This window comes from Macrosteles quadrilineatus, unplaced genomic scaffold (genome assembly GCF_028750875.1).
Source record: "Macrosteles quadrilineatus isolate MER2022 unplaced genomic scaffold, UCM_ALF_1.0 Scaffold_3__2_contigs__length_128488019, whole genome shotgun sequence".
NCBI lineage: Eukaryota > Metazoa > Arthropoda > Insecta > Hemiptera > Cicadellidae > Macrosteles > Macrosteles quadrilineatus.
In genome coordinates this window covers 45,620,062-45,644,232 of record NW_026542596.1, presented here as the reverse complement: position 1 = coordinate 45,644,232, position 24,171 = coordinate 45,620,062, and the positions used below count along the sequence as shown (strand labels likewise).

Here is a 24,171-nt window from a genome sequence, read left to right as displayed (position 1 = left end):
GGTACTGTATCTACAGGACTGCAACATGGCATGTAATGTTGGCAGATAATGTGCAAGGTTGTATAGGCCTAATGTAGGCCTAGGTGTGCAGCCATTAAAATGCATACAATAATTGTCTAATTTACAACACTGTCTTTGTTCATGATTTTTGTATAGTGTATTTAATGTATTGATTTTGTTTTAGTTGCATTGTGTAGTTTCTATTTTGGTTCAGAATGTATGCTTTTATAGAATAAGATTTATTAAACATAGTACGGCCAGATTATCTATTTAAATATTTCGCCAGTAGTAGTAGGACAGCGTAGTATTTCTCAAATTTGTACATGTTTCAATGTCAACTAATTATCACCTTGAAGTTCTGCAGTCCGTGGCGTCATCAGATAGAAGCTGAAAAACGTTACAAGTAACTGACGACAATGTGTGACATAGAAACATGTACAAATTCGACTGATTTTCGGCTGTAATTCCTTATTGTACGTCCTACATTACAACATTGCCTTTTGGATACTGATGTGAAGCCTGCTATAATATATACAAGGCCGTGGCTAGACCAATGTGGCAACGCCGCAATCTCGGCCTACTGAAACAGCTTGGAGCGTCTATGCAATGTTGACGTTTACACGTTTACCGTTGTCCGTTACCATGGCAACAGGCCGGTGAGTGCAACGTTGCCACATTGTTCATCGCAGCCTCGTGTTAGAGGAGGTTATGAAACATCCTATGTGTATGATGTTCGTCACACAATATAATTTAGTTTCATTAATTCCAATCTAACACAAAATCACTATCGGCTGACATACGCAACTTTGTAATGCGTATTTAAATTGGACGGCCAACCGGAAGCGCGTGTATTGACGTTACGTTGACACGCGAAATCCTCGCACGCATTCAGTCAATTTCGGGGAGAACGCATGAAAAATGCAAACGTACGCGTGGCTCTATCGATGAGCAGGATTCTTTTATTGACGTTAAATCGTTTTATAACTAGCCTGTTGTATGGGGTTTTTTGTATGAAGGTGGGATAGGATATTTTTGTCCTCTAAACTTTGTAGTACCGTACTAAACTCTCTTGTGTTTCATTATTATTACCTGGGGGCCAAGCCTTGCTAGAAGAAAAGTCATCATTACTAAGAGACTTTTTTCAATGATATTCATCAAAATGCTAGCGGCTACGATATTATAAGCCCTTTCAAGGAAAAATCGGCACGAAAACCTCAAATATTAGAGGATATGCTGGTATTGAAACCATTTCTCTGTAAACTGTTAGGATTGTATACTATAGCGGTTTAGAAACTTGAAAATTTGAGCAGCGTTGATTCTTCTGTAAACTCCTTGTTGTTTTTTTTAACCAAGATAACAATGGCACTAAGAAGTTGAGATTTTTAACACGTGTAATTGTAGTGTAGCCAATTGTATACAAATCATTGAGTCTTCTCAAAAAGTTTAGTGTCATTAACGTACTACTGTATATATCCAACTGTTTTGTTACCAACCGTCTCACTAGTCAAATTGTGACAGTTAACCCGATATCGCTGAGAGTAACAGATTCTCTGACTAATAGTACTTCCCCATATCACCACGTGGAAGTCATAAAAGCCGATTTCGAGAAGTATTTCTCATCTGATAAATTGACAAAGAGATTTGAGATTCCAGTTCCGATATTACACAATGGCTATTAAGGGACCCTTGAATTGTAACGTAGCTTTGAAGAAACAAATACGGTTCTTTATTTTGACTGAGGAGATCTTCTTTTACATTGCAAGGAATAAAAGCCACGCAAATTAATATTTTTAACATAAAAAACAAAAAAAAATAGATTTTTACGACAAATTGGTTGATTACTTTTATTCAAATTTTCGCTCATTCTTCACATACTGATGATTTAAATGTATATTTTACTCGACTGATTAGAAAATAGTCATTGAAAATGTGCTCCAATATACTCAATAAAAGCAAATAGTGTGCGAATAAACGATAATTTTTTAAATAGTGTTAAGTAAGGATGAATTAACATATAAAAACCATCCTTGTCCCTCCCATCTAAGTTTATGTACCAATTTATGACATTTTGTATTATTTTAGTTACAAAATGTGCTAAGATTCTCCCATTTCTGAGGCCTGAAATTACTTACTCAAAGGTTGTATGCAATGTTAAAAAACCAATGATAAGTTACGTACTATTTGTCGTCATTGATCCACTATATGCTATCAGATCTCTAGTATTTGAGCATAATAAAAAGCTGAATTTCCTAATATAATAAAACTGTAAAAACACAACACCAACACACACAAAGAAACTCATATAGCCAAGGTTGGACGACGTCAAAAAGTACGTAACCCATAGGTTACGTATCATAATAAAGCCATTATGTGTGCCATTAATACGAATTGTCTGGATAGCAAAATGGACACTGTGCTCGCCTTCAAATCTGGAGGACGCTGGTTCGATTCCAAGCAGTGTCAATTTCGTACCCGGGTGTTTGTCATTCATAAATAATTAATGATATGTCTACTATCTAATAGGTCGACTTTAGATAGTAAAAAATCACAGGTTGGGCAGTTCCGTAGAAAAATAAAAATACCTAAAAAAACATCGAATAAAAAATTATTTTATGTTGAAGAAGATTTTTACTAACTAACTGTTTATAATTATACTGTTAATCTAAAAAGCTAGAATATCTCGTTCCTAGTCAAGAAGACGACAACACGTAACATTGTATCAATTCAAGAGACGAAAATGAATATAACGAAACTGTTTAGAGACGAATAAACGGAGTGAAATTGTGAATTGCAAACGATAAGGTAACTCTAGCGAATATTCCGCGTTTCACACCAATGCACTGACAGGGGCGACGGTAATGAGTTTTGGGGCAATATTGCTCTATCTGACATTCCCGCGCAATCGACACGATTCCCGCGCAATCAAACAGCGTCACGTCGCCAAGGCAACCGTTGGATGCTGACTACGGAATCTTCGTCACGCTTCCGCTGCACGGTCTAATTAATTGTTTTCGTCGATAAATTTACAAGATTGGCAACTCTGGGGTTCAAGGAAAGGTATTCGTCTTTGTCTGCTCCCAATTAATGAAGATGGTTTGAATCGGGGCAAATTGATATCGACTCTAGCAAATAATTATTTGATTAAATTATGTATTTAAAAGGTTTTTTATAACATTTTTTTGCAAACAGTTTAACATTTTTTAAGAGGCAACTTTTGGTGCAACCTGAAATAAAAATACTTTTTATAGATTTATCATTCTTATGCTGGAGACAGCTTGAATGTAAACTGTGTCAGTTTAATTTAGAGTTTACCAAATGGAAATGCACTTATGGACTTTTGATTGACTATAGTAACTACCAAAGAATGAATTACAATCGTAAAATTAATAAATTAAGACCAAACAAAACGGCTCAAACATAAAACACGCGTAAAATGGGCTTCGGATTTCTGAACAACAGGTTACGGAAGATAGGATTTTAGGAATAAGACGATAACAAATAGTAAATCTACTATATTTAACGCTACAAATTCACTATGGCCAACCGCTATTTTGTATAGAAATACTGAGCAGTTTGTAAAGGTAAGCATACAGTTAGTTTTTTACGGATTCCATCCTTTGCATACATCGAATTGCTAACTTAAAACGTAAGTTATGAACGATGGGCAATGTTAATTATGAAGCTACCAACATCACACATTTCAACAACTTCAGACCAAATTTGTACCCGGAACCCTTTCCAGAGCAACATGCAATTACTGTGTTGATACACGCCTATGGTCACGACATAACTTATTTCCGTGTGTCATATTCATCGTGCGTATTAAAATTTCAAAATGAGTAACGCAATTCCGTGAGGGAATCTCGTGTTGGTTTGTAAGATCATATTTTGTCGCAGTAATATTTACCCGTATGGCACAATTTAATTTCAGACGAGATCTTTTCTCCGCTTTAACTGTGAAACCTTATTAAAAATTCCACTGGCAACATTCTAGCTACAACAGAGGAACACTTTTTCCCTGTGCAAATACTAACTGGTTTTATGTTTGGTTTAACTGCAATTGATAAGCTTTCAGTCATGGTTGAAAAGAGTTTATATCATAGGAGCTTTAAACCATTGTTAGAATTAAGAGTTGATTCACAGAAGCGGTGTTTTAGAGTGACGTAGATATACGATGACGTTATATTTACGTTTTAACATTGTAAATTAATCAGAGTGGAATCATTGCTTACGTAGCCTACTTATCGTTCTAGCAAGAAATGTGAAGCGTTAAAATAGATTCAAAGGTTACTTTCTAAGTGCCACTGACTGATTTTTATTTGTGCTCCTAATTTTGTGTGAGGTTTTTACATTTTTTTGGATTAAGATAAATACAAGATTACATTGGTAATAAAGGGAGGTCGTATAAATACATAGAATATACCTAGAAAATACGTAGATACTTCGAAAGTCCTCGTAGTCTGTGGGATGTATTGAAATTTGTCAAATCCGTTTTTTATAGCCAGCACACAGTATAAAGTCACCTCTGAATCAACAGGCTACAGAATTATCAAGTAGATAAAGTCATTGGTGATTGCTGGGATTTGAACCCGGAGACGTAAGGCAGATGTCCCGCCCTGTAACTAAACAACAACAGGCTCAACGCTTGGTGAATTTTGAAGCAATACCCTCAATTCACTTGGTTCATTTATGTTGATGAATAATACAGTCGACTATTAAATTTGCAGATATCATTCTAACGCTTGGTTTTTCTATCTAGATCTTAAAAAGTACTCGAACCCCGAAGATACGCCAAGTGAATATCCAGGGTGAGACAGCTTCTACCAATATTTGTCTCTTTCTCTTTCAGTTTCTTCGTACTTTAACCTATTCCCATGGAGTAAAATGAAAAACCGTGGTTTTCTTCGCGTCGGCGCAGCCCACTGGAGCCTGATGTCTTCGGGTTCTGCTTCGACGAACGGCTTCCTCTTCATTTGCACTTTCGCAAGGACAAAGGGCTTTGTAAACTCAAGTAAATGTTTACAGATTTCTTTGAGCAGGCAACTCTGGTAAGACGATAAAACATTGATATTTTCTTCCGCGGTGCTTCGGCCTTCTCATAAACAGGTTAAGGACAATTATTTTCAATAGGATAAATTTGTATTATGGTCAAATAAAAGATTTGTTGTGATACGTAACCTAAATGAAATTTAAATCTAAATACTGGCATTATGCCAATGAAACTAGCTGTTTCAGTTTCTAGAACCCAAAATCCAAGGATCAAGGATAGCTGGAACCAGTGCGTACCATTAAAAAAGTGCTGGTTAGTGGGTTAGTGATTCCATAACATAAATCTTGAATAGTTACGCCAGGAATATAAGACTATAACCTTGGAAACCTAAAACCTGAACGTTGGACCTCGACCTATAACATAGAAATCGTACAACTGCTGGACCTATAGTCTGTATGATTTAACCTGTCATGGCCCGGTCCAGTAGCAGGCCGAAGGGTCAGGAGACATGTTACATCATACAGACCATAGAACGGGGCACACAGACAACTCCTGGAATATCCGTACGTCCCAAGTGTAAAATCTCTAGACGTGGAACACGGAACTCGAACCGGTCCTTTCATGCGCCGATATCCTCGATGTCACGCCGCTATAGGTTAATTTACCGAAACGTCGCGGTCGTCTTCCGCTAAACAACCACAATTGTCATCTAACTGCCACGGATTGTAAAATCGTCTAAATCTTGGACGTAGTTATATAATAATACTAGCTGAACCCGGTAGACGTTGTCTTGCCTTTGACTATTTATAATTTAAGTACCGTAACGTACGACAACTAATGAAACACATATAGTACAAAGGATAACCGATTCTTTATTATTGCTCTTATATTAATGCTAGTGGGTAGACAATATTTTTGGTCTTTCTATTCGGCTCAATCACGTCCTGGTTGAAGTTCATTTGCTACGCTCACTCACCTTTAGGTTGCAGCTCGTTCGCTGCGCTCACTTGCCTTCAGGTTAGCTCGTTCACTACGCTAACTCGCCTCCAGGTTGAAGTTAGTTCGCTATGCTCACTCACCTTTTGGTTGCAAATTAGCTGTTGTCATAAATGTAAAAGAAATAATAGTGCTGCACCCTGTTGGTAATCCTTGTAACTTTAATGCTATTAAACATCATAGAACAGAACCAACTTGTTTAATTGAAACAGCTGTTAAGATTCATTAATTCCATTTCTCATAAGGTTAAAATGGGAAACTCCAGAGCCACTGGGGCGGAGCCGATTGGACGGATCACAAAATTGATGGTGCATAAACCTATTCCATGAAATTCTACACGTATGTACCAAGTTTCGTGGCAATCGGTTCAGCGGTGTCTGAGTTTATCACTGCCAAACATATATATATATATATATATATATATACAAACATCCTCTTTTATACTTATAGATAAGCAGAGCGAGTGAGTTGTAGCATTGACTATTGGATGTTGTAGGTAACAAATATTGTGATTCAGGAGCCAAATTTCTACATAAAAGGCGAATCTATATATTAATAGGCAAGCATGTTCTTTGAAACCTTTTTTCACAGCTCCTGTGCATTGCAGGGAAAATCTAGGCATTCTGTTAGAAAGATATTTTCCTGTTGATGTGCCCAATTCCTTCATAAATTAAAATAAGCTCAAAAATAAGCATACAAGAGGGATTTTAAATTTTAAACAAAATTATCATGGACATTATGGGTTGCCATGCTGGTGACGAAATAGCAAAAACATATAAACAGAATATCAAAACAAAGAAATTCCAATCACATGTTTTATTTACAGCGTGGGGTGAAAATAGAGCAGTCTGTACATTAGAACTACATATTATTGGGTGAGATTTCAACCACTGGACAACCTCTAGTATGTCATAAAATTTCAGGTTGGTTGGTAAAAGTAGTCGTACAAGATTTGTTTTGTAAGTAGGTAGGGGGATTTGTCATCAAAACAATATAAAATAGATTATATAAGGGGATAGTTTTTAACACATGCCAAAGACATTGAGTACTTTGGACCTTTATGTAGGCTCCACGACGAAATATATGACGTAAAAATACTGTATTTCGTGTGGTTAGACAAAATAAAGACTCTTAAAAACACCTTGACAGACAGTGATGCCGAATCACGAAAACGTTATCGACAGTTGTCAATAATTTAATTTAAATACACCAGTGCCTAAGAGTAATAGGAGTAAAGTGGCTCTTTTTAACTTGAGCTCTAGTTTGCAAAATGAGCTAGCGAAGGGAAGATCATTTTGAACTGTGTAAACGGTATTTTCTTTTTGCAGAGTGTTTGACCTTATTTGACCTAGGAAAATTTATCTTTTGTATTTTTGTTGCAATTTCTGGTTAGCCTCCAAATGTTTTCCTAAATTTGCTACTATATATAGTGAAATCCTTCTCCAGTAAGTTCTTTTGTGCCCAGGATGGAAAAAGATTGGTCCAGAACACACCTGTATTGAAAACAGCTATATTAAGCAAAACCTGGAATCAAACTTGAACGACACGTCACGTTGGTACTGGCGAAGTCTATTATTATGATAATGACACATGGCTGCACCCGTCCACAGCTTATCAGTGGACGTCCTTCAGGTGACCTTGGCCAGGTGATACTGGACGTCTGCCAACCGCGTGGGTTGGTAACCCTGCTGATGACGTCATGGCTAATTAAAACAATCAACTACTGCAATGTTGACAAACAGTTGCGTAAATTGTTTGTTGTATCTGCGAAATGGGATTATGTTGTCATACCTCATCTGGCACAAGCTGCAGAGCCTAAGAAATGCATAAATACACGAAATTCTACCGTTGTTAATGAGAACCGATTTATATTAGCGTTTCTGTAAGTTTCGTAAAACGTTTAAAGGTTGTAGTGACCGTCCCTAATCTTTAGGGACGGATAGCTGGGGTGAAAAACACCAGCATATATACATATGATAATTTGATCAATCAGATGCCCAATGTTCATAGGCTCCACTATCACGAAGAGATTCATAGCTGTGAAAGAGTTATACTTCATACAGGCTTTTCCAACATAAAAAAAAGACACATATAACATTATTATCAGTGTCATGTCTTTTTCTATTCACTTTTCATAATCGATTTGTCAATACAAAGTTAAGAGTAGTAGCACGGTGGACTACACACTCTCGCGACGACTTCTGTGGAAAGACACTACTGACAGGCTTTCCTATTTTTCACCCACACCTCTTCTTCTTTCAGGAACCCACTCCCAACACTCATCATCGCTCTGGCGTTACAAAGCTAGGAGGAGCGAGTATTTCGTAATCTCATGTAACTGAATATATAATAGAAGATCCCGTTGCTTCATCCACCTCCATGACCTGCAGACTCCCTGGTCTTTGTATGCTAAAGCCACTGACAACGGCAATGACAACCTACAACTGGATGGAGGCGGCGTTACAGAAGAACCCCTCTAGTCCGGCGCCGTGTACCGGTTTTGCGAATATTTTTATTCTGTTTTGTTTTCCTCGCAGGTTTTGAAACAGTGCTCATTATTGTGTCGGATTGCCGCTCTACCTTCGCTGAATCGGTAATTGGACTGACAGCTGTAATTTTTAATTGCCTGTTTACTCAATGTTAATTGAGTCTCGTTTATTCAAATGCTTAGGTTCGATTTACCTTGATTTGTTTTAACTTGACAAATGTTAAATTAGTCACAATTTTAAGATATTTTTATAATTTGTTTGTGAATTAACCCAAACTAGATTTATTATAATATTACAATATTACCTTCAAATTGATTTTAGTACAGTGTTTTCATCTCCCCTACAACCTATCCCCCTAATAGTTTTGAGATTTCAACTTCAACTAAAGAAATGTCTTTATCTTTGAAACTTGTTTGTAAACGTTCAACGTAAAAAAACAATCGTGCAAACAAGTAGATCAATGTGGTTGGCATCAATATTTGTCAGATAACTAGTAGGAACGATCTGATATCCTTACAATTTTATTTTTATCCTACAAGCCATACAAGCGGATTACACGAGTCAGTAGAAGTAGGGCACTTGGAACGCTACCAAATTAAGTAGTTGTGGGTAAATGTTATGCAGTTTGTGATGCAAAATTAAATTACAATTGGTACCACCTGCGCAATGAAAAGGGAGGAAAGCGAGAAAATTATATCCGCAAGTTGGCAATCCTGCAACCATCTCCTGTTGAAGAATTAAGTAAATCATGTGAAGCACAGATTGAGCACTTCAAATAAAAACTCTGTTAAAAGAATTTACTTGTGTTTTTAAGATTACAAAAAAGACTGATTATTTTTTTTGTTTTAAGGCTGTTTGAAAAGCTACAAAGATTTTTATGTTTGGATTAAAAAATGTTCAACGAATGTTGGAGAAAGAGCCTGTTGTCAACCGTTACAACTACAGGGTAGGCTCCCAGGGTAGGCTGACAGGGAGTCTTTTGGAGATGACCCGTCGTATGACTGGCAAAAATATTAGCCGACGTTTCGAAAGCGTTGCTGCAATCTATCTTCGAGACTAGATAATTGGATAATTCAAATCCATCCTCAGCGCAGCTACAATTCAACCTTCTTGTCCCGAAGATAGATTACTGAAACTCAACCGAAGCCAATATTTTCGGACAGTTCCAACTCATCGAGCACACAATATATGTTTAGGACACATGTCCTCGATGGTTTAACCATAGACAAAACATACCCCCGCTTAGTCTATGGTTTAAACTACGCGACCTACCTATCTCTAGAAGATTCTACTATATTTACACTTGTTCGTTAACTGTAACTTAGCTTTCAATCGTCCTCACACCATGGAAAAAAGGAGTATAGACACTTTGTTAAGAGCGAATTGGTACCTTCCCGTGACAACAGAGTCAAAAAGGTTTACACCATAAATTAGGTCTGAGCCTCAAAAACCATAGATATACGTGCTTCACCAAGCTTTTCCACTTACGATATCTAACATTAATTTCAAATATAACCATTCACATCACGTCCACTTCTTTTATACATTTTAGTCAGTTTTTACAACAAAGTGAAAGCATGTCAGCTGGCGCGGGTGGCTAAAATGCGTACCGTAACTAAACTAGGACCAGAGAGAGAGTTTACGTCAGTGTTGTTTCCTATTTGAACCATGAACCAAACAATTGCCACACCAACGTTGCTTGATCTTATGCTGTCGTATTCTGATGTGTTTACAGCTATTTGCAGAGAGGGTTTAAACTTTACGCAGTGTGGTCTATAATTTTGAAACAACATAAAGCTTAAATTGTTGTTGCGGCTTTCTTCATCATTGACAGTTATATGTTGTTAAAGGATCGCTGCTGGTCTAAGTGGCTAGAACGCGGACTTGTAGATGTTGTAGACACACAGGTTCAAGCCTATCAATCACCAATAGAATTTAGCTTTGTGACAGAGTTATTAGCCGTTAGTACGGAGCCTAACTTAAGCTGTAAGTTTTTTTATCCATAAAACAAAAAAGGGTTGTTTAGAAGGGTGAGGAGAACCAAAGAGAACTTACTATACTAAATTTTGAGAAACCTCTTCTACTAAAAGCAATAAGATACTCTCATATGCGTGTAGCCTTTTTTCTGTAGCTGAGTGTAGCTGATTATTTATCACTTATTGAATTAAAATTCAACAAGGTAGATTTTTCTGAAAGATCTGTATGCTAAAATAATACATCTGAAAATATGTATTTATAGGTTCTGATAAAACAATATTTTGATTTTCCACGTATTTCAGTTTTTAATTAACTATTAACTCGTCTACCCTTTGTCTAATGAACCAGTAGAATGGATATTAGCTAATCTAAATACCATTTTATATCGAACAAATTCCTTTCAAAATAAAAAATGTCCGACTCAACTAATTTATAACCACACCTTGTATAATAGTTCTCTTAACACACCCGAAGATCTCTGAACGGTGCTTTTATTGAGATGCACGAATGTTGTTGAAAGATAAGCGGCCAGTAGATCTAGTGGGCAGCGGACAAGGGCGAGAATAACGCGGGAACAGATGATATTCTGGAGGCAGTGGATTTGATTGGATGCTTCGTAGTGGCAGGTGGACCACTGGAGAACTGTAATTATAGAACCTCAGTCCACCAGCTGACTCTACAAACAACTTGAGGGAAAAAATAAACCGGCTAATCGCCAGCCCAAAACTCCTCTAGCCCGGTGTCTGAGATTGAAGATGTAATGGGGATTTTCAAAATTAAAAGGAGCCCTTTTTAAAGGAATTTAGTGATTTCAATGTTCATCCTATTTTCAAATTGAATATGTTGGTCCAACTAATTTTACAGTGGAGAGCACTAAATTTTCCAATCCATGATAGCAATAGCAATATAGTATAAGTAGTTTTACTGTAGAATTAATTATAGTGAATGTAGTCCAATTGAGCCATCGTCCGAGTGCTCTGATATAAATTACAGACTCCTCCAGAATACGCTAACATTTTAACCAAACGGCAGAATCTACATTCTGGAGTCAAACTAACAAAAAAACATTCTGACACTAAAATACGTTGTGTCACAACTAACCTAATGTCAGTGACCAAAACTTAGGAACTTTAGACAGTAGATTTTGTTTGAGTGTCTCATACATATATGATCTTTTGAATTAATAATTGGCTTCAGGTGATCCTGAAGTTCTTACCGTTCTTAAGCTCTTCTTAAAATCAAGAAACCCGTTTTAATATCTTGCCAATTAAGTCTAGTCACACTACTCCGTGGCCTTCTTAAAAGCCTACTATAGTAAACATGTTCTTCAGAACAGAATAGGGCTCAACTAGGCGTATATAACGTTAGGCGTGTGAGTAGGCAATACAATGCTTTTTCTGGGTAATTACAGAAGATGGACGATGTGGCATAACACACAAGCTTTGCACAACAATGTACAGCACTTTCTGGTGCCACTGGACTGTAGGCGTGTTTTACACGTATAATGACGTCGTTCATGGTTAATATTAACATAACAAATTTCACTGAAAGCTAAAATTTGCTCAAATATATAAGGTTTTTTATGTGAGCTTTCGACAACACAAGAGACATTTAGTATCATTTTGAAATGTAATAGTGGCTTCAAGACCTCTGTTTTTGTAAGTGGTCGTTGTCTGTCTGTTGAGGTCAATATTCTAATAAAAAAATCGGAAATTTCCGATTTAATAAAATAAATTTAATCAATAAATTTTACAATTCAAACAGTTGATGACCAATATACTAAGTTAGTTCCCCTCAGTGCCCAGGTAAACTGGCGTTACCCTCTATGACGTCACGCATTGACGCATCACTTTGTAGTTGACGTGTTAAGTAAGGTACACAACGTAAACATCGCGTGTTGCGAGTGATATCAGTGTTAGCTACAAGACATATCAGTTGAAGGGCTATATCTTACAACAGACTTAAGTAGGTTAAACAGACGAATCCTTACAGATGCGGGCGAGTCATGCGGATCGGATTTTAAGGTTATTAGTTAAGGAATAAGATTTATTAAAAGTAACAGTTTGGGTTTTGGGCGAGTAAAAATAGTGTTCGTATCAAATTGCATTAAAAAGAATAATGTGACACTTTCACCACACTATTAAAATGTTATTTCCCTATTCATTATTAATTAGATTCGTGCTGGACGTTTTAATTATCATATTTTAAATATCCAATGTTGTGGTAAACTGAGCATAGAATGGTAAAACGATCCTACAGAAATTTAAGACTGAAAGGGTTTTACGAATTATATGAATATTTTAACAATTTGAATTGATATTTTTGTAACTACGTATTTATGTGCAACTAGTGATGCAAACATCTTTAATAACCTGTCAAAATCATGTCACATTTCTTAAGTCATTTGCATTTGACTGATTTACCTACTTATGGAATTATTGTCACTGAAAAATAATCTGTCTCTGTATGATTAAAAACAAAAATATCCTTGGCTGATTAGTGATAAAAATGTTGCCATCTTAAGCTAGTTTTACATGTATGACCGAATGTCCGTTCTGATAAATAAACTCATAACGTATGTGTCAGTTACAGTTACTGTACAAGTTTCAAAGCCCGTATTCTCATTCAGTTTTATTTTTATCACAACCACACAACAATGGAGAGAGGTAGACACCTGCGGGCTCTCTTGACACTGACGATGCATCTCAACAATTGTGCATTCACGAGTGGCACAGCTACATAGCGTGCCGCCAAAACTGCCTCCAGCTACAACGACCGTGTTCATCAGATCAGCTGGGCCGTGGCGGGTAACAGCTGATGGCGGACACGGATACACAGCCTCCTAGTGTGCTGTCATCGCTGTCAATACACCGTTATACTATATAAAGTGTCTGATAGGAAAACACTTCGTCATGGATTGGCAATGGTTCAACAGATTGGCCCGTTGTTGTATTGATTATGATGATGTGGGGGATTGGTGTGGAAATCCATTTAGAAATACAGTAAGTAGGTTAGTGATATATTTAGGAAAAATTCGTTTCATTATGAACCGTTGGGAGATATATTAATGTGTGCAAGATGGTAAGCTCTTTGCAAATTAAGGATGTGTGCTTTTTACAGTCAATTAATTGATGACGTGCTACAAAATTCATCGAAGCTATAATATCACAAAGGCTTACACAACTTTTAACCCTACCTCGTTATTTCAATGAGTGTAACTAAATATTTGTAAACGAAATGATAGCATTATTTAAATTTTCTATTAAGAGTCAAGTTAACATTTCTTAATAAATTATAACATAAAATGTTTTGTTCAAAAACTGTTTAATCTTCTACTGTACGGTACGTCCTGTGTTTTCTTTAAAAAAATAAATAACATAAAACATTTATCATTCAAAACCAAGCAACAACAAACATTGCAGGTAAGGTTGATTGATATTTGGGGAGAAGACGGTTGCCATTGGATACTTAAGTTATGATCAAAGCTGTATTAGGGAAACGGAGGGGTTCAGAAGGCCTAGTAATCTACGTTCAGAAACAAAACTGAATCTGAAGCTGATCAAAGTTTGGAGAGTTTGATCAAGCTCCTTAATCATACTTCTTAAGTCTCGGGTGAAACTTGAACCTGAAAATTTATTGGATTCAAAAATGCACAGATTAAATTACTCAATTAAAGTGTTTGCAAACTTACCTCAGGAATTTGCGCTTCACTCTCAACAATTTTTGTGAATGCGATGAAAGATTTCTTGTCTAGGTTAAGCCAAACCCCGACCGTCAAAACGGCTCCACCGGCCAGCTGTAAAAATAAATAATTAATCAAACACACATAATTAAAGATAGGTAGTGATGTAGAACATATAAATTAGAAAATACACTGACGTGTTGTACGAATTAAAAATACATATTGACAGGATACGCAGGCCTACCACGCAGAGGTACCAAGCGCAAATTCTATGCGAAATTCCTGGTGAATTATCACGTACACTATACAATTTAAATTGTACACACCTCTGTCAGTAAAAAGATCGTACCGTTTTGAACCTATAGTTTTACACGTACCTTCCTGATTTCATCCAATAATGTTATTTTACTTAAATGTTTTTCTTTTTGACATAGCGTAGATTTCACGCAATTACGTATACTAGTGAAAGCATTAAAACATCAGAACAATTAATTATTCAATGTTGCAGAAAGTACTGCTGTAATCGTACTGCTGTAATTGTAATATGACCATCCTACATATAATAATCAGATTACAGTAAGATGATTCCTCACTTAGCGAGAGAGCAATCAGTCAAACTTGACACTAACTAGCGATCATGCGGCGCTACTCCAGCTGTGACCGCCGCTCTCGGTCAGCTGATTGTATAAAGAGTATTATCATATTATCGCGAGCTCTCCCCGGTAATGAGCGAGGACTCTTTCCGGCCTCGGTGAAACGCAATCACGCACATGTTGCATGAACGGGGCTTGTAATGCAGGTGAGCAGTGAGGTAACACGTGCCGGGCGAGGAGACTGGGAGTGGTGCTGGGGGAAAGAGCACATGTGCTCTATGCGGGACCGGGATGGTGGACACATGACAGGAACTGGTAAAGGGAATGGGGGCAGGGATGTTGGAGACGGGTCAGAAACTGGGAGAGTAATGGGGGACAGGAATTGTGGAAACTTAACAGAAACTGGGAGAGGAATGGGGGACAGGGACGGTGGAGACGGGGCAGAAACTGGGATAGGAATTGGAGACAGGGATGGTGGAAACGGGACGGAAACTAGGAGAGGAATGGGGGACAGGGATGGTGGAGACGGGGCAGAAACTGGGATAGGAATTGGAGACAGGGATGGTGGAAACGGGACGGAAACTAGGAGAGGAATGGGGGACAGGGGTGGTGGAGACGGGGCAGAAACTGGGATAGTAATTGGAGACAGGGATGGTGGAAACGGGACGGAAACTAGGAGAGGAATGGGGGACAGGGATGGTGGAAACCGGATAGAAACTGGGAGAGGGATTGGGGACAGGGATGGCGGAAACGTAACAGAAACTGGAAGAGGAATGGGGCACGGGGATGGTGGAAACGGGACAGAAACTGGGAGAGGAATGGGGGACAGGGATGGTGGAAACGGGACAGAAACTGAAAGGGTTAAGAGACACATGGATTGCAGAATCACGGAAAGCCTGGGATAGGTAAAGTGGACAGTTACTGTATAGTGGAAACTTGGACAATCTGGGGGAGGGTGAAAACTTTACAGAAACTGGAAGAGGTAGGGGCCTATGGGAGTCAGGGATGGTGGAAACGGGACAGTAAAAGGAAAAAAGAAAATAGGTTGATGTTTTTTTTATTTTTTTTGTATAGGCCTAATGACGCACTGGAAAGAAGGATAATGTATACTTAACAGAAACTGTAAGATACACAATTATCCAAAACAGTGAATTTTAGATAGTGATAGGAATTGTGGATACTGAGCAGAAACTGAGAGAGACACAAGAACGTAATAGTAGTTACATAAAAATGATAGTTATTAAACAGAGATCCGAAGCAGAACCCGATATGAGGAAAGGAAAAGGAAATACTACGGAAGGTATTAAAGAACAGATACACTAGATGATGACAAGTACACAATATAATTTTGTCAGATAGCATCGTAACACTTTTATAGGATTGGAACTAATGTAAATAAAACAAGAATAACCACTTTCCGAAATTCAGTTTAATTGGAGTAAAAGTTGTTTTAATAAATGTTTGCGAATAGAATCTCTTGAGCATGAATTTGTTTTTGGTGTTTGTAAACATTTCTTTGTACCACCAGGAGATTATTTAAATTCAAACAAAATTAATAAACATAAAATATCTAACAATTTTGAAAGACATAAGGGTTTTGTCAAAAGCAAAACCTCGTGCGGAAACAAAACTACGGCTGATACTTATTTTACAACTGAATAAGTGGAAAACGTTGAGAACAAACAGGTTCAGAGAGTGACTGTAGTTACAACAGATGAATATTCATATTGTAAAGCGGCCTAATAACTTTAACATTATGCGTTATCTGGGTGTATTTCCTCGTAAACACAAGTCTAACAAACTGCCAATCAAAGCTATTGTGTAAGAGGAAACTTTCCAGACAACTCTACAAGGAATATTTAGTTTCCGACGGTCTCAATGCTTGCCCGGAATGATTAAATTTGAAACTTCGTAACAGAATCAAATACCAATTTCAGTTGTAACGGTTGTATTCACGAACAATATGGTATAAATAAGAGACGTTGTAGTTTGGATACATTGGCTTTGGGACGTTTAAGATATTTAATAGGTTCTACAAAAATCAATTTGTTATTTCTTCTGGAAGTAATATTTAATGGACATACACTTAGCAAGGATGATTATATGTGGTTGTTCAGAAGTTAGTTACTTTTTTTCATTATTATGATGACTCAGTAATAGCACATATTATTTTTTATAACAGGAAAAACTGAAACGTAGGTTTTGTAAAATGTGCGCGTCTCGTGTCTTCGGACAACGCAACGAATCCTTTCTTCGCGTCATCTGATGTCATCGTTTTCTTTTTGTTTATTTATTTGTTTTCGTTTGGTTGAAATGTATTTGGTATTTGTTTTATATTGCTATTCTTGATTAGTTTTGCAAAACAGTATTTATGATTCTGTACGAGTATAGACATCTGTAATTCTAACAATTTCCTCAGATTAAGTTACGTGTAATACTATATTAATTATTACTTCATCACTAATACTATATGTACAAAAATGACTCCTTACGATACAAAATCATAGAGATAAAAATTTTTAAAAACTGTTGTTTAGAAAACAAAGGCCATGTGGTAAGGATTTAATTTTTTTGAAAGATATATTAACAAACACGCAATAGGATAATATTACTTGCGAATTCTACCAAGACTGGTGTTTTTTGTCTATTTGAGCATAGGAAGTTTTCTGGAAATCAGAAAATGTACAAACCGTTCACGAAATAAGGATCATAAGGATTTTGCCCTGGTCCATTCCATGTCATGTCAGTGATCTTTCATGCTTAGAGCAGGAAATGTATTTAGTATGATTTAATTTAAGTGGGATTAGGTTATGATAGATTTATACATAATCGACAAACCAGGGCATGTATTTGAACTTGAAGACGAGTAAGGAAACATGGATGAGTGTAGAATTAATTACATCATAGATTTGTTACTGACTAAGATCAGCTAAGCCAGAACCTGTTATTTCAATCTCAATTGTAAAGGAAAACTTTGTATAACTTCCGTTACTATTGAACAGGTGCATACAGTAACTAACAGAATCAAATCTCTAAACCCATAGACCGCCGAAGATCAACGACTGACAACTACCATCTAACGACTTATTGTTACAGCTGCAACAATAACTAAATCATCCGATTGTTAGAAAGCAGCCGAAAGGCGGTGTTCAAGAAAGGCCAATACTTTCTCTAAGCTCCAGACTACTTTCATTCCGAGTCGGGACCTTTCTGGCGTCCAATTGGCGACTCTGCACCGTCCAGCGTTGTTGGCCTCCAAACCAAGTGCTACAATGGAGAAACTAGTTGCGGACGTTCTTGGACTGCATCTCGGGTTTCTATTAGTCTTTCAGTCAATGGTTTGATTGGAATGCACGGTGTCTCTTAACTTGTAACAAAGGGTTACAATGCTGTATGTTTTATTATGTGTATTCAATACAAATCCCTATACAGTATATTTAACAGCTAGGTGTACAAGTACAATGCAGTAGTCTGCTTGCAATATTGAGCGGAGCAAGTATATTAATCTTATACTTTTCCTAAGTCAATGCTGCACCTGTTTCACGTAAAAGAGTTGTCTCCTTCAATATACAAAGTAAATGGTCATCTGGTTTACATAAATGATAAACCTACTTGCAGTCTCCAACGTCAATGGTATATTTGGTTAACATAAATTAAATGCCTATTTGGAGTATCTAAAGTCAATAGTGCTACAGTCTACAGTAGTTGGTTATTCATTTTGTAGTAAATTATGCTCAACGGCATTAATCCGTTTTCCAGTTCTTTGCTCGCTTCGCTCACTTTTCTCAATAGTAATTGCATACATGGTACAGTATTAGGAATGTCACCTCTTACTGTAACAAATTAGTTTTATAAAATGTGTCTAAAGCTACCAAAATCCTAAGCGTCATAAGGAGCTAAGCAGTATCACTCGACTGTCTTGCATTTATTTAAGTTTTTATAAACGGTTATTTCTAATAGTAGTTATTATAATACACTTATATTTGAATGTATACGATTTTCTAGTATTTTTGAGACATGCTATGCAACTGATATGGAGACTAAAAATAAAACATTCAACAATCTCAAATTAGTAGTTCAAATTAAAGATATCTTGAGGAAGCAATGCTTAGGTGACCAAAAATAACTACTTCCTCATACTTCTTTATTCCTAAATGTACGCGATTAGTACATGGGAAAACAGGCTACACAGAAAACAAAATGCCATAGATAGTCATAATTAACGAAAGTAGAATGCACTTCCTTCATGAATGGTGAAATGCGTTTGAAGAAAACATCAATTTTGCTGGGAGAGTATTAGTGTAATGATGTCTTCAATCTCATGGAGGCTGGATGACAAAACAAGACAGTTACATCAGTTACATTATGTAAAGAAAAAGACTCTCCATCTATGATTACTACAATCTTTAGAATGTAATTGATAATTCTTATGAGTTCGTTTTTTCTAATAATAATTACCAGTCCTGAAATCTCAATAAGATAAACTGGCCTTCGATGTTATTATAAAACGAAATACTACGTCAAAGCACTCGATATCGGTAGATTTGCTGGAACTATTTGTGTATCCTCAGGCTTTGCTTGACATATCGTTTACGGTTCATGTGATGCAAGTTGATAAGTTATATTATGTAATAAAAAAAACATTGTAACTGTCTGGGTAGCCGAGTGGTTATAGTGCTCGCTTGGAAATCAAAAGGGCACCGGTTTGATCCTGAGACAGGTCAGTAGCTTTTGAACTACTGTCAGTAGTAGGTTTGAAACTGGAACCAACTGTTCCTGATCATTGGACTTTAAATAAATGATCCTGGCTAATGAAAAAGCTTATCTTCAATAACAAAGCTTCACGGATCATCTCACACCATTCTACACTCATACCTTAACTCATATTTGGGTTCAAATATGCCACATAGGTCAAATATGCCCATCTCAATGATTAATAATTGGTTAGGTAATTGATTAATCAATAGTGGGGCGCAAAACAATAACAAGAAAAGTCAACTTATGCCTGATCTCATAATAGTTATATGAGTGAAGTAGCTGTAATAATGTAATATTAGGTTGATTCACAAAATAAGGAGAAAGGATTAGCAACTTTATTCTTTGGTCGAAAGGCGTCTCTTGGGAAGTATTGCCATTTCAAACGAGATTGTGGTCGATTTCGAGCAGTGTAATTAGTTAGGTGAACAGCTGGCAGCTACGAAAAAGCAAACAGACGCTAAGATTCCAAGATTCCAATAGGTCTCAGTTCTCATAAATTCTTACAGATGAGTCGATCCATGTAAATTACTGGTTGCGTTGTTTTATAAACCTCTATCCATGAATATTTTACCCTGCATGTGTATTCTTGCACCATGTCAAGTCATTTAAATAATCAATTCAACCAAGAATTTCCAATCTAACCTTTCTACGTGTATCAGGTATCACTAGCAGAGATCAATACTGCAATCGAATTATTGAAACGTGTATGCGATCACCACGAAACTGAATCATAAACCGATTTGCTCAGATTGAACTATTACGTTGGATTGGAAATCAACGCCGAGATGAGCAAAAACCGCCATCTATCGAAGAAGCCGCTCGACCGGAACAGGAAAATTAAACGGCGCGATGGGAGGGAATATTACAGGTATGTTCGAACCCATTATTACTTTCTCGCTAGGAAAAGTGAACGTAAGCTAAGTGACTAAATTGTAGCCCATCCTCTTTGTCAACCTACTTGTCAACCCAACCATTTGTAATGCATCACCAACCAAAGTAGGTAGGAATTGATCTTTCTATTTGTAACTTTACTCAGCCCATTTAGACATATTAAAATCTTGTTAGTGAATTTTCCATAGGGAATATGTCGTTGTTCCCAAAACGAAAGAAGTTGTACCGTAGGACCTAGACCCAAAACCGATTTATGTTTTCGTTTTGGTGCCTCCAGGGAAAGATACAGTATTGCAGACGGCCAGTCTCGAACCTGAATTGTCTGGATTTCAGCCAAAGACACCAACACACTGAATCACGCTGAAGACACCAACACAAAGTTTCACTTTAATGAGTTGTTATCAAGGAAAGGACGCCGTCAAATGAATCACCCGAACATTTCATTGGAGTTGTACCATTTGATTGAATCTTTGATAGTTCGAAATTGGACTCAGCTTTACTTGATCAATGATCATCGGGCTTTTATAGTCCTGGCTAAAGAACCTCCAGTTTTAGTCAGTAATAAAGCTGCATAAGGCATCTCACTTCATTCAACACCTATCCTTCGTTCATATCGGAGTTAATAACGTCCATTTGCATCCCATTTTGATTGTTGATAGGCTAATATCCTAATAATGCAACGTGCTGGAGCCATTCGCAGATCTAACTGTTGTTTCCAAACCCACAGTAAATTTTCCTTCTGTATTAGTGAATATTTTCATTGCTTCTCATTGTTGAAGCAATTCATGTTCGATGTCGTTTTTGTCACGAAGTCATAATATTGGCGAAGTTGTGGTTTTATAAGGTTATAGATGCCACTTGGAATATCTTGGAAGGGGCCCAGTAACTCCAGTAACTGTCAAAAGATCAGTTAATTCCTTGGTCTACGACATAAAATCTTTCCTCGTTTGACGTTAATAAAGATATAAAATAACATTGGATGTAAGCTATCGAGTTATTTCTGTTATATCACTCAAGGTAATATATTCATGAGAAATCGAGGTAATAACCAAGACAAACTCATTGTTTCCGCAGACCTAGCTAACAACCTGGGAACGACGGAGTAGGACAGCAGTAGCGGTCCGTTCCTCCATTCCTCCGTCTCGACCACAAGACCGTAGGACCGCGGACCGCAAATGTTTAGGAAGCGGCGGCAGTTAAATAAATTAAATTGGAAGCGTCTCCAAGGATAGAAACTTCGCGGCGATCTTTGCATTGGTTCTACAATTTGTATATGGGGTAAAGCCCAGTACAATATGAGCAAGTATGTATTGTTTAGTTCACTTTATAATGGAAAATCAGGTTCACATTCAAACATACGATTCAGGGGCTTTCCATTTCAAAGTAAACAACAACTTTGTGAGTAAACTTAATTTGCATTGACATTTTAAACATACAGGGTGAATAAAAGGTCAAGACCCCCCCATCTAATATTTTTCCAAGTAAATATACAGAGATATCCTTTTGGTGGTCGTGCAATCTTAGCAGGAAGTTTCATTTTATGATTTTTAAATTTTTGAGTGTCCCCCCGAAAGGGGGGATTTGGGGGGCAACTCAAATATTTTAAACGTAAACCCCCTTCAAGTGACACCTTATTTTGAAGTGTTTACAAAAACCTAAAGAATGGTGAAAACCAGAGTTCGCTATCTCTTCTCTATCCAAAATGGTAGCCAATATTACCATTACAACCCAATTTTACCATTGATTTTCCACAACATTTGATGGGCTACCATTTTAGATAGAGAAGAGATGGCGACCTCTAGTTTTCCCCATTCTTTAAGTTTTTGTAAACCCTTCAAAATGAGGTGTCACTTGCAGGGGGTTTACATTTAAAATATTCGAGTTGCCCCCCAAATCCCCCCTTTCGGGGGGACACTCAAAAATTTCAAAATCATAAAATGAAACTTTCTGCTAAGATTGCACGACCACCAAAAGGATATCTCTGTATATTTACTTGGAAAAATATTAGATGGGGGGTCTTGACTTTTTATTCACCCTGTATATCCTATACTCTAATACGAGCAATGTTTGCTTGTATGCTTGCTTGCTTGCTTGCTTGCTTGCTTGCAGAAAGATCTCGAAAACGGCTCCGACGATTTTCTTCAAATCTTGTAAATAGTTTATTTTTGGCCTAAAAACGAGTTTCATGCAGTTAGAACTGCCAACAAAAATCTAATTACGTAGAAAAATGAAACTGAAAATCACATTTTTTTAACATTAGTCTTATGGGTTGCTAGGTAACCATGTTGGATGAATTAAATAACAAGGATAAAGTAAACAAAAGACTTGAAGTTGTAGCATGTGTTCATAGTAAGCCAACTACCCACAGTATACTAGCAAATTACAAATACAGTACAAAAGGAAAACATCACTTAATAATTAGCATAATATTTAGCAAAGATTATACTGAAGATTACTCGATACATTGTAGGGAGTATGTTTTATAGTCTATGGTTTTATCTATGATTGTAGTCAAGGGCAGCAGTGCGAAGTCTGGGATCTGTTTATGACGATTAGATTAGATTAAGGTATCTGCAATCCTAAAATGCTATGGGAAGGGAAGGAAACAGGTCCGCGACATAGGAAGTGGTGAAGGAAGTAATAAAGGCAATCATAAAATGCTATGGGAATAGAGGGAAACAGGTCCGTGACGTAGGGAGTGATGAAGGAAGTAGTGAAGGCGAGCAGTCCGGAGTGTGGGGAATGTTTATGACGATAAGATTGGGGTATCTGCAATCCTAAAATGCTATGGGAAGGAAGGAAAACAGGTCCGCGACGTAGGAAGTGGTGAAGGAAGTAGTCAAGGCGAGTAGTCCGGATTGTGGGAACTGTTTATGACGATTAGATTAAGGTGTCCGCAATCTTAAAATGCTATGGAAAGGAAGGAAAACAGGTCCGCGACATAGGAAGTGGTGAAGGAAGTAGTCAAGGCGAGCTGTCCGGAGTGTGGGAACTGTTTATGACGATTAGATAAGGGTATGGGCAATCCTAAAATGCTACGGGAAGGGAGGGAAACAGGTCCGCGACGTAGGAAGTGGTGAAGGAAGTAGTCAAGGCGAGCTGTCCGGAATGTGGGAACTGTTTATGACGATTAGATAAGGATATGGGCAATCCTAAAATGCTATGGGAAGGGAGGGAAACAGGTCCGCGACGTAGGAAGTGGTGAAGGAAGTAGTCAAGGCGAGCTGTCCGGAGTGTGGGAACTGTTTATGACGATTAGATAAGGGTATGGGCAATCCTAAAATGCTATGGGAAGGGAGGGAAACAGATCCGCGACGTAGGAAGTGGTGAAGGAAGTAACAAAGGCAATCATAAAATGCTATGGGAATAGAGGGAAACAGGTCCGTGACGTAGGAAGTGATGAAGGAAGTAGTGAAGGCGATCAGTCCGGAGTGTGGGGAATGTTTATGACGATAAGATTAGGGTATCTGCAATCCTAAAATGCTATGGGAAGGAAGGAAAACAGGTCCGCGACGTAGGAAGTGGTGAAGGAAGTAGTCAAGGCGAGTAGTCCGTAGTGTGGGAACTTTTTATGACGATTAGATTAAGGTGTCCGCAATCTTAAAATGCTATGGAAAGGAAGGAAAACAGGTCCGCGACATAGGAAGTGGTGAAGGAAGTAGTCAAGGCGAGCTGTCCTGGGTGAAGGAACTGTTTATGACGATTAGATAAGGGTATGGGCAATCCTAAAATGTTATGGGAAGGGAGGGAAACAGGTCCGCGACGTAGGAAGTGGTGAAGGAAGTAGTCAAGGCG

General features: G+C 37.5%; 1 protein-coding gene across 1 annotated transcript in view; it reads right to left on the bottom strand.

Moving 5' to 3' along the window:
- The window catches only part of LOC128990651 (tetraspanin-18-like), an 84,579-nt gene that overhangs the window by 42,979 nt on the left and 17,429 nt on the right, over positions 1-24,171 (bottom strand). Inside the window, exon 3 of the mRNA XM_054413136.1 lies at positions 14,144-14,248. Coding sequence (XP_054269111.1) covers positions 14,144-14,248 — 105 coding nt within the window. The remainder of the gene's footprint in view (positions 1-14,143; positions 14,249-24,171) is intronic.